Source organism: Palaemon carinicauda, chromosome 37 (genome assembly GCF_036898095.1).
Source record: "Palaemon carinicauda isolate YSFRI2023 chromosome 37, ASM3689809v2, whole genome shotgun sequence".
Lineage (NCBI taxonomy): Eukaryota > Metazoa > Arthropoda > Malacostraca > Decapoda > Palaemonidae > Palaemon > Palaemon carinicauda.
This window is the reverse complement of record NC_090761.1, coordinates 59,899,078-59,911,911: the sequence shown is the minus strand read 5'-3', so window position 1 is coordinate 59,911,911 and position 12,834 is coordinate 59,899,078. Positions and strand designations below refer to the sequence as shown.

At 29.4% G+C, this 12,834-nt stretch overlaps 1 protein-coding gene across 1 annotated transcript in view; it reads left to right on the top strand.

Annotated features, from left to right (window-relative positions):
- Window positions 1–12,834, top strand: part of LOC137629818 (mucin-3B-like) — a 164,553-nt gene that overhangs the window by 46,259 nt on the left and 105,460 nt on the right. The window contains exons 24-30 of the mRNA XM_068361467.1: window positions 75–596; window positions 1,855–2,397; window positions 3,705–4,148; window positions 5,516–5,941; window positions 7,208–7,714; window positions 9,262–9,789; window positions 11,172–11,714. Coding sequence (XP_068217568.1) covers window positions 75–596; window positions 1,855–2,397; window positions 3,705–4,148; window positions 5,516–5,941; window positions 7,208–7,714; window positions 9,262–9,789; window positions 11,172–11,714 — 3,513 coding nt within the window. The remainder of the gene's footprint in view (window positions 1–74; window positions 597–1,854; window positions 2,398–3,704; window positions 4,149–5,515; window positions 5,942–7,207; window positions 7,715–9,261; window positions 9,790–11,171; window positions 11,715–12,834) is intronic.

Here is a 12,834-nt window from a genome sequence, read left to right as displayed (position 1 = left end):
TGAAGCGTAAGTTTATCACTTGAGTACGTAATACAAGATCAAATAGTTTATTAAGAAGAGATTTTGATTTATAGGTTCAAGTAGTTCAAGTATATCCATCAGTGTATCAAGTCCAACCTTCACCACTACAACTGCAACACCAACAACAACAACAACAACAGTATTTTCTACAACGACAACAGCTACTCCCACTACAGCCACATCCTCTACAACAACGGCAACAACAGGAACTTCTACTACAACAACAGCAACACCTACAAGTACCACTGTCTCTTCGACAACAACGACAAACACACAAACCACAACAACTGCAACACCTACAACAACCACTAGTTCATCAACAACAGCCAGTTCAACATCTACTACCGTTACACCAACAACTACAACAGCTACTCCAACTACTACATCGGCAACACCTACTACCACAACTGGTTCATCAACAACTGCCAGTTCAACATCTACCACCGTTACACCAACAACTACAACAGCTACTCCAACTACTACATCAGTAACACCTACAACAACCACTGGTACCCCAACTACACCAACAACAACTACTCAATCTTCGAGTAGTTCGTTCAGTAGCAGCAGTGTAGGTTAGTTCTTCGATTTCTAATGTTGATTTTTTATTACATTTTGGATAATTTTTTGTTTATGTTTTGGTTCAGCTAATTAATTTTTTAATCACCTGTATGAAGGTACGTAGAGTCCTCATATTTCTCCAAGCTCTAACAAATTGTTTTAACGGATTTTGATGAGTAAAGTGCTATGAAAGGTATCGTAAATCCGGTTGATAGGAATAAATGGATAACCATGAAGAGGTCTTGAACTCATGTAACTGTTTATGGATGAATAGTTTGCTTTATTTTGATATTGATTTTCTGAGCTAAAAAGGTAAATAGAATAAAACAGTAAAATGAGCTTTGACGTGTGGTTTTAAAAGGAAAATTATCGATTTCTGAAAATCTTATATAGCTATTCGCATATTTTTTTTTTATATATATCTCTTGCTACCTGTCTTATGTAGTGTACACGTTCTCCTATTTCTTTAGATATTTACAGATATTATTTCCTCTTCTGTGACAAACGTCTATTAATTATGTAATGAAATTTTTTTTTCCATTATATACTAATACTTTTTCCCTATACATATTGCAGTGTGTTTCTTGTATTTGAATAACTGTCTCCTTCCTGCAAATAACACCCTAATATATATACTTGAATTCTCAAGAAAACATAAAATTTCCTTAGTTAAATCTTTTTCCATCTTCAATAATTTCATTTTATTTAGCAATGATATTATTCTATTTTTGTATATTTCATATATTTACGTAATAAAATCCTTTTTTTTTTTGGAGATTTACAGATGAACATGAGTTTAAAATCTTTGATGTATCATCTATTTGGGGGAACATAAAGATATATTCTGGAACTAATATCAAAACCAAATAATGTGTAAATGATTCAAGTTTTCTTCAATATTTTACTTGTTATTTCACATCTAATGAACGTGATTGAAATTGTTTATTATATTTTCCAGTTTTCAATTAAAGTAAGAACATTAGTTATTTTGCCGTATTTACAACCTAAGCATATCAAAATTCAATAAATAGATGCAAGAAAAAGATGTGTACTGATTACATTTTGATACTGGATTTGGATATTTTTCATAAGTTGCTACATGAATATGAAGTAACCAGTGAAACGCGAGTTACTAAAATATAATATAATCTAAGATAAATTTTTTTGTTCGATGCTGTAAAGTCAAGTAAAATAATGATGACACATAAGTTTATCACTTGAGTATATAATACAAAATCAAATAGTTTATTAAGAAGAGAATTTGATTTATAGGGTCAAGTAGTTCCAGTATATCCATCAGTTTATCAAGTCCAACTTTCACCACTACAACTGCAACACCAACAACAACAACAGTATCTTCTACAACGACAACAGCTACTCCCACTACAGCCACATCCTCCACAACAACGGCAACAACAGGAACTTCTACTACAACAACAGCAACACCTACAAGTACCACTGTCTCTTCGACAACAACGACAAACACACAATCAACAACAACTGCAACACCTACAACAACCACTGGTTCATCAACAACTGCCAGTTCCTCATCAACTACCGTTACGCCAACAACTACAACTGCAACTACAACAACAGCAACTCCATCCACTACATCTGCAACACCTACTACCACAACTGGTTCATCAACAACTGCCAGTTCAACATCTACTACCGTTACACCAACAACTACAACAGCTACTCCAACCACTACATCGGTAACACCTACAACAACTACAACAACCACTGGTACCCCAACTACACCAACAACAACAACTACTCAATCTTCGAGTAGTTCGTTCAGTAGCAGCAGTGTAGGTTAGTTCTTCGATAGCTAGTTTTGATTCCTCATTAAATTTTGGATATATTTTTTTTTGTTGGTTCAGCTAATTGATTTTTTAATCACCTGTATCAAGGTACGTAGAATCCTCGTATTTTTTGAAGGTCTAACAAATGTTTTTGACGGATTTTGATGAATAAAATTCTATGAAAGGTATCGTATATCAGGTTTATAGGAATAAAAGCATAAGCATGAAGTAGTCTTGAACTCATATAACTGGTTATGGTTGTATAGTTTGTTCTATTTTAATACTGATTTTCTAAGCTAAGAAGCTAAATAGAATAAAACAGTGATAAGATCTTTGAGATGTGCTTTTGAAAGGAAAAATACCGATTTCTGAAAATCTTAAATAGCTATTTGCATATCAATATATATATATATATATATATATATATATATATATATATATATATATATATATATATATATATATATATATATCTGTCTTATGCAGTATACATGTTCTTATATTCCTTCAGACATTTACAGATATTATTTCTTCTTCTGTGACAAACTTCTATTAATTATGTGATTAAAATTTTTTTTCCATAATATACTAATGCTTCTTCCCTATAGGTATTGCAGTGTATGTTTCTCGTATTTCAATAACTGTCTCCCTCCTGCAAATAAACCTTGATATATATACTTGAATTCTCAAGAAAACGTAGAATTTCCTTAGTTAAATCTTTTTCCATCTTCAATAATTTCATTTTATTTAGCAATGATCTTATTTTGTTTTTGCATATTTTATATATTTACGTAATAAAAAACTTTTTTTTTTTTTTGGATATTCACAGATCAACATGATTTTAAAATTTTTGATGTATCATCTATTTGGGGGAACATAAAGATATATTCTAGAACTAATATAAAAAAAAAATAATGTGTAAATGATTCAAGTTTTCTTCAATATTTTACTTGTCATTTCACATCTAATGAACTTGATTGAAAATGATTATTATATTTCCCAGTTTTCAATTAAAGTAAGAACATTAGTTATTTTGCCGTATTTACAACCTAAGCATATCAAAATTCAATAAATAGATGCAAGAAAAAGATGTGCACTGATTACATTTTGATACTGGATTTGGATATGTTTCATAAGTTGCTACATGAATATTAAGTAACCAGTGAAACGCGAGTTACTAAAATATAATATAATCTAAGATAAATTTTTTTGTTCGATACTGTAAAGTCAAGTAAAATAATGATGACACATAAGTTTATCACTTGAGTATATAATACAAAATCAAATAGTTTATTAAGAAGAGAATTTGATTTATAGGGTCAAGTAGTTCCAGTATATCCATCAGTTTATCAAGTCCAACCTTCACCACTACAACTGCAACACCAACAACAACAACAGTATCTTCTACAACGACAACAGCTACTCCAACTACAGCCACATCCTCCACAACAACGGCAACAACAGGAACTTCTACTACGACAACAGCAACACCTACAAGTACCACTGTCTCTTCGACAACAACGACAAACACACAATCCACAACAACTGCAACACCTACAACAACCACTGGTTCATCAACAACAGCCAGTTCAACATCTACTACCGTTACACCAACAACTACAACTGCAACTACAACAACAGCAACTCCATCCACTACATCGGTAACACCTACAACAACTACAACAACCACTGGTACCCCAACTACACCAACAACAACAACTACTCAATCTTCGAGTAGTTCGTTCAGTAGCAGCAGTGTAGGTTAGTTCTTCGATAGCTAATGTTGATTTTTTATTACATTTTGGATAATTTTTTGTTTATGTTTTGGTTCAGCTAATTAATTTTTTAATCACCTGTATCAAGGTACGTAGAATCCTCGTATTTCTTGAAGGTCTAACAAATGTTTTTGACGGATTTTGATGAATAAAATTCTATGAAAGGTATCGTATATCAGGTTTATAGGAATAAATGCATAAGCATGAAGTAGTCTTGAACTCATATAACTGTTTATGGTTGTATAGTTTGCTCTATTTTGATATTGATTTTCTGAGCTAAGAAGCTAAATAGAATAAAACAGTGATAAGATCTTTGAGATGTGCTTTTGAAAGGAAAAATACCGATTTCTGAAAATCTTAAATAGCTATTTGCATATCATATATATATATATATATATATATATATATATATATATATATATATATATATATATATATATATATATATATATATATATATATATATATATATATATATATATATATATATATATATATATATATCTTTCTACCTGTCTTATGCAGTATACATGTTCTTATATTCCTTCAGACATTTACAGATATTATTTCTTCTTCTGTGACAAACTTCTATTAATTATGTGATTAAAATTTTTTTTCCATAATATACTAATGCTTCTTCCCTATAGGTATTGCAGTGTATGTTTCTCGTATTTCAATAACTGTCTCCCTCCTGCAAATAAACCTTGATATATATACTTGAATTCTCAAGAAAACGTAGAATTTCCTTAGTTAAATCTTTTTCCATCTTCAATAATTTCATTTTATTTAGCAATGATCTTATTTTGTTTTTGCATATTTTATATATTTACGTAATAAAAAACTTTTTTTTTTTTTGATATTCACAGATCAACATGATTTTAAAATTTTTGATGTATCATCTATTTGGGGGAACATAAAGATATATTCTAGAACTAATATAAAAAAAAATAATGTGTAAATGATTCAAGTTTTCTTCAATATTTTACTTGTCATTTCACATCTAATGAACTTGATTGAAAATGTTTATTATATTTCCCAGTTTTCAATTAAAGTAAGAACATTAGTTATTTTGCCGTATTTACAACCTAAGCATATAAAAATTTAATAAATAGATGCAAGAAAAAGATGTGCACTGATTACATTTTGATACTGGATTTGGATATGTTTCATAAGTTGCTACATGAATATTAAGTAACCAGTGAAACGCGAGTTACTAAAATATAATATAATCTAAGATAAATTTTTTTGTTCGATACTGTAAAGTCAAGTAAAATAATGATGACACATAAGTTTATCACTTGAGTATATAATACAAAATCAAATAGTTTATTAAGAAGAGAATTTGATTTATAGGGTCAAGTAGTTCCAGTATATCCATCAGTTTATCAAGTCCAACCTTCACCACTACAACTGCAACACCAACAACAACAACAGTATCTTCTACAACGACAACAGCTACTCCAACTACAGCCACATCCTCCACAACAACGGCAACAACAGGAACTTCTACTACAACAACAGCAACACCTACAAGTACCACTGTCTCTTCGACAACAACGACAAACACACAATCAACAACAACTGCAACACCTACAACAACCACTGGTTCATCAACAACAGCCAGTTCAACATCTACTACCGTTACACCAACAACTACAACAGCTACTCCAACTACTACATCGGCAACACCTACAACAACTACAACAACCACTGGTACCCCAACTACACCAACAACAACTACTCAATCTTCGAGTAGTTCGTTCAGTAGCAGCAGTGTAGGTTAGTTCTTTGATAGCTAGTTTTGATTTCTCATTACATTTTGGAAATCTTTTTTTTTTTTTTTTTTTTTTTTTGGTTCAGCTAATTGATTTTTTAATCACCTGTATCAAGGTACGTAGAATCCTCGTATTTCTTCAAGGTCTAACAAATCTTTTTAACAGATTTTGAAGAGTAAAGTGCTATGAAAGGTATCGTAGATCAGGTTGATGGGAATAAATGGATAACCATGAAGAGGTCTTGAACTCATATAACTTTATGGTTGTATAGTTTGCTTTATTTTGATATTGATTTTCTGAGCTAAAAAGGTAAGTAGAATAAAGCAGTAATATCAGCTTTGACGTTTGGTTTTAAAGGAAAATTATCGATTTCTGAAAATCTTATATAGCTATTCGCATATTTTTTTTATATATATATCTCTTGCTACCTGTCTTATGTAGTGTACATGTTCTCCTATTTCTTTAGATATTTACAGATATTATTTCCTCTTCTGTGACAAACTTCTATTAATTATGTAATGAACATTTTTTTTTTCCATAATATACTAATACTTCTTCCCTATACGTATTGCAGTGTATGTTTCCTGCATTTGAATAACTGTCTCCTTCCTGCAAATAGCACCCTCATATATATACTTGAATTCTCAAGAAAACATAAAATTTCCTTAGTTAAATCTTTTTATATCTTCAATAATTTCATTTTATTTAGCAATGATCTTATTTTATTTTTGTATATTTCATATATTTACGTAATAAAATCCTTTTTTTTTGGAGATTTACAGATCAACATGATTTTAAAATCTTTGATGTATCATCTATTCGGGGGAACATAAAGATATATTCTAGAACTAATATAAAAAAGAATAATGTGTAAATGATTCAAGTTTTCTTCAATATTTTACTTGCCATTTCACATCTAATGAACTTGATTGAAAATGTTTATTATATTTTCCAGTTTTCAATTAAAGTAAGAACATTAGTTATTTTGCCGTATTTACAACCTAAGCATATCAAAATTCAATAAATAGATGCAAGAAAAAGATGTGTATTGATTACATTTTGATACTGGATTTGGATATGTTTCATAAGTTGCTACATGAATATGAAGTAACCAGTGAAACGCGAGTTATTAAAATATAATGTAATCTAAGATAAATTTTTTTTGTTCGATGCTGTAAAGTCAAGTAAAATAATGATGACACATAAGTTTATCACTTGAGTATATAATACAAAATCAAATAGTTTGTTAAGAAGAGAATTTGATTTATAGGGTCAAGTAGTTCCAGTATATCGATCAGTTTATCAAGTCCAACCTTCACCACTACAACTGCAACACCAACAACAACAACAGTATCTTCTACAACGACAACAGCTACTCCCACTACAGCCACATCCTCCACAACAACGGCAACAACAGGAACTTCTACTACAACAACAGCAACACCTACAAGTACCACTGTCTCTTCGACAACAACGACAAACACACAATCCACAACAACTGCTACACCTACAACAGTCAGTTCAACATCTACTACCGTTACACCAACAACTACAACAGCTACTCCAACTACTACAACTGCAACACCTACAACAACCACTGGTTCATCAACAACAGCCAGTTCAACATCTACTACCGTTACACCAACAACTACAACAGCTACTCCAACTACTACATCGGCAACACCTACAACAACTACAACAACCACTGGTACCCCAACTACACCAACAACAACAACTACTCAATCTTCGAGTAGTTCGTTCAGTAGCAGCAGTGTAGGTTAGTTCTTCGATAGCTAGTTTTGATTTCTCATTACATTTTGGATATTTTATTTTTTTTTTTTTTGTTCAGCTAATTGATTTTTTAATCACCTGTATCAAGGTAAGTAGAATCCTCGTATTTCTTCAAGGACTAACAAAGGTTTTTGACGGATTTTGATGAATAAAATTCTATGAAAGGTATCGTAAATCAGGTTTATAGGAATAAATGCATAAGCATGAAGTAGTCCTGAACTCATATAACTGTTTATGGTTGTATAGTTTGCTCTATTTTGATATTGATTTTCTGAGCTAAGAAGCTAAATAGAAGAAAACAGTAATATGATCTTTGACATGTGGTTTTGAAAGGAAAAATACCGATTTCTGAAAATCTTAAATAGCTATTCGCATATCATAGTATATAAATAAATATATATATATATATATATATATATATATATATATATATATATATATATATATATATATATATATATATATATATACATAAATATATATATATATTTATATATATATATATAAATATATATATATATATGTATATATATATGTATATATATATATATATATTTATATATATATATATATAAATATATATATATATGTATATATATATGTATATATATATATATATATATATATATATATATATATATATATATATATATATATATATATATATATATATATATATATATATCTTGCTACCTGTCTTATGTGGTATACATGTTCTCCTATTTCTTTAGACATTTACAGATATTATTTCCTCTTCAGTGGCAAACTTTTATTAATCATGTAATGAACAATTTTTTTTTCCATAATATACTAATGCTTCTTCCCTATATGTATTGCAGTGTATGTTTTTCGTATTTGAATAACTGTCTCCCTCCTGCAAATAACACCATAATATATATACTTGAATTCTCAAGAAAACGTAGAATTTCCTTAGTTAAATCTTTTTCCATCTCCAATAATTTCATTTTATTTAGCAATGATCTTATTTTATTTTTGTATATTTTATTTATATACGTAATAAAATCCTTTTTTTTTTGAGATTCACAGATCAACATGATTTTAAAATTTTTGATGTATCATCTATTTGGGGGAACATAAAGATATATTCTAGAACTAATATAAAAAAATAATGTGTAAAAGATTCAAGTTTTCTTCAATATTTTACTTGTCATTTCACATCTAATGAACTTGATTGAAAATGTTTATAATATTTTCCAGTTTTCAATTAAAGTAAGCACATTAGTTATTCAGCCCTATTTACAACCTAAGCATATCAAAATTCAATAAATAGATTAAAAAAAAAGATGTTTACTGATTACATTTTGATACTGGATTTGGATATGTTTCATAAGTTCCTACATGAATATGAAGTAACCAGTGAAACGCGAGTTACTAAAACATAATATAATCTAAGATAATTTTTTTTTGTTCGATGCTGTAAAGTCAAGTAAGATAATGATGACACATAAGTTTATCACTTGAGTACGTAATACAAAATCAAATAGTTTATTAAGAAGAGAATTTGATTTATAGGGTCAAGTAGTTCCAGTATATCGATCAGTTTATCAAGTCCAACCTTCACCACTACAACTGTAACACCAACAACAACAACAGTATCTTCTACAACGACAACAGCTACTTCCACTACAGCCACATCCTCCACAACAACTGCAACAACAGGAACTTCTACTACAACAACAGCAACACCTACAAGTACCACTGTCTCTTCGACAACAACGACAAACACACAATCCACAACAACTGCAACACCTACAACAACCACTGGTTCATCAACAACAGCCAGTTCAACACCTACTACCGTTACACTAACAACTACAACAGCTACTCCAACTACTACAACTGCAACACCTACAACAACCACTGGTTCATCAACAACAGCCAGTTCAACATCTACTACCGTTACACCAACAATTACAACAGCTTCTCCAACTACTACATCGGCAACACCTACAACAACTACAACAACCACTGGTACCCCAACTACACCAACAACAACAACTACTCAATCTTCGAGTAGTTCGTTCAGTAGCAGCAGTGTAGGTTAGTTCTTCGATAGCTAGTTTTGATTTCTCATTACATTTTGGATATTTTTTTTTTTTTTTTTTTTTTTTGTTGGTTCAGCTAATTGATTTTTGAATCACCTGTATCGAGGTATGTAGAATCCTCGTATTTCTTGAAGGTCTAACAAATCTTTTTGACGGATTTTGATGAATAAAATTCTATGAAAGGTATCATATATCAGGTTTATAGGAATAAATGCATAACCATGAAGTAGTCTTGAACTCATATAACTGTTTATGGTTGTATAGTTTGCTCTATTTTGATATTGATTTTCTGAGCTAAGAAGCTAAGTAGAATAAAACAGTATTATGATCTTTGACATATGGTTTTGAAAGGAAAAATACCGATTTCTGAAAATCTTAAATAGCTATTCGCATATCATATATATATATATATATATATATATATATATATATATATATATATATATATATATATATATATATATATATATATATATATACACACACATATATATATATATATATATATATAAATATATATATATATATCTTGCTACCTGTCTTATGTAGTGTACATGTTCTCCGATTTCTTTAGATATTTACAGATATTATTTCCCCTTCTGTGACAAACTTCTATTAATTATCTAATGAACAATTTATTTTTACATAATATACTAATGCTTCTTCCCTATATGTATTGCAGTGTATGTTTCTCGTATTTGAATAACTGTCTCCTTCCTGCAAATAACACCATAATATATATACTTGAATTCTTAAGAAAACGTAGAATTTCCTTAGTTAAATCTTTTTCCATCTACAATAATTTCATTTTATTTAGCAATGATCTTATTTTGTTTTAGCATATTTTGTATATTTACGTAATAAAATCCTTTTTTTTTGGAGATTCACAGATCAACATGATTTTAAAATTTTTTATGTATCATCTATTTGGGGGAACATAAAGATATATTCTAGAACTAATATAAAAAAAAATAATGTGTGAATGATTCAAGTTTTCTTCAATATTTTACTTGTCATTTCACATCTAATGAACTTGATTGAAAATGTTTATTATATTTTCCACTTTTCAATTAAAGTAAGAACATTAGTTATTTTTCCGTATTTACAACCTAAGCCTATCAAAATTCAATAAATATATGCAAGAAATTGATGTGCACTGATTACATTTTGATACTGGATTTGGATATGTTTCATAAGTTCCTACATGAATATGAAGTAACCAGTGAAACGCGAGTTACTAAAATATAATATAATCTAAGATAAATTTTTTTGTTCGATGCTGTAAAGTCAAGTAAAATAATGATGACACATAAGTTTATCACTTGAGTATATAATACAAAATCAAATAGTTTATTAAGAAGAGAATTTGATTTATAGGGTCAAGTAGTTCCAGTATATCCATCAGTGTGTCAAGTCCAACCTTCACCACTACAACTGCAACACCAACAACAACAACAGTATCTTCTACAACGACAACAGCTACTCCCACTACAGCCACATCCTCCACAACAACGGCAACAACAGGAACATCTACTACAACAACAGCAACACCTACAAGTACCACTGTCTCTTCGACAACAACGACAAACACACAATCCACAACAACTGCAACACCTACAACAACCACTGGTTCATCAACAACTGCCAGTTCCACATCAACTACCATTACACCAACAACTACAACAGGATCTACAACAACAGCTACCCCAACCACTACATCTGCAACACCTACAACAACCACTGGTTCATCAACAACTGCCAGTTCAACATCTACTACCGTTACACCAACAACTACAACAGCTACTCCAACTACTACATCGGCAACACCTACAACAACTACAACAACCACTGGTACCCCAACTACACCAACAACAACAACTACGCAATCTTCGAGTAGTTCGTTCAGTAGCAGCAGTGTAGGTTAGTTCTTCGATAGCTAGTTTTGATTTTTCATTACATTTTGTATATATTATTTTTTTGTTGTTGGTTCAGCTAATTGATTTTTTAATCACTTGTATAAAGGTACGTAGAGTCCTCGTATTTCTTGAAGGTCTAAAAAATCTTTTTGACGGATTTTGATGAATAAAATTCAATGAAAGGTATCGTATATCAGGTTTATAGGAATAAATGCATAACCATGAAGTAGTCTTGAACTCATATAACTGTTTATGGTTGTATAGTTTGCTCTATTTTGATATTGATTTACTGAGCCAAGAAGCTAAATAGAATAAAACAGTAATATGATCTTTGACATGTGGTTTTGAAAGGAAAAATACCGATTTCTGAAAATCTTAAATAGCTATTCGTATATCATTATATATATATATATATATATATATATATATATATATATATATATATATATATATATATATATATATATATATATATATATATATATATATATGTATGTATGTATATATATATATATATATATATATATATATATATATATATATATATATATATAGATATATATATATATATATATATATATATATATATATATCTTGCTACCTGTCTTATGTAGTATATATGTTCTCCTATTTCTTCAGACATTTACAGATATTATTTCCTCTTCTGTGACAAACTTCTATGATTAATGTAATTAACAATTTTTTTTTCCATAATATAATAATGCTTCTTCTCTATACGTATTGCAGTGTATGTTTCTGGTATTTGAATAACTGTGTCCTTCCTGCAAATAATACCATAATATATATACTTGAATTCTCAAGAAAACGTAGAATTTACTTAGTTAAATCTTTTTCCATCTTCAATAATTTCATTTTATTTAGCAATGATCTTATTTTATTTTTGTATATTTTATATATTTACGTAATAAAATCCTTTTTTTTTTTTTTGAGATTCAGAGATCAACATGATTTTAAAATCTTTGATGTATCAACTATTTGGGGGAACATAAAGATATATTCCAGAACTAATATCAAAACAAAATAATGTATAAATGATTCAAGTTTTCTTCAATATTTTACTTGTCATTTCTTTTCTAATGAACTTGATTGAAAATGTTTATTAT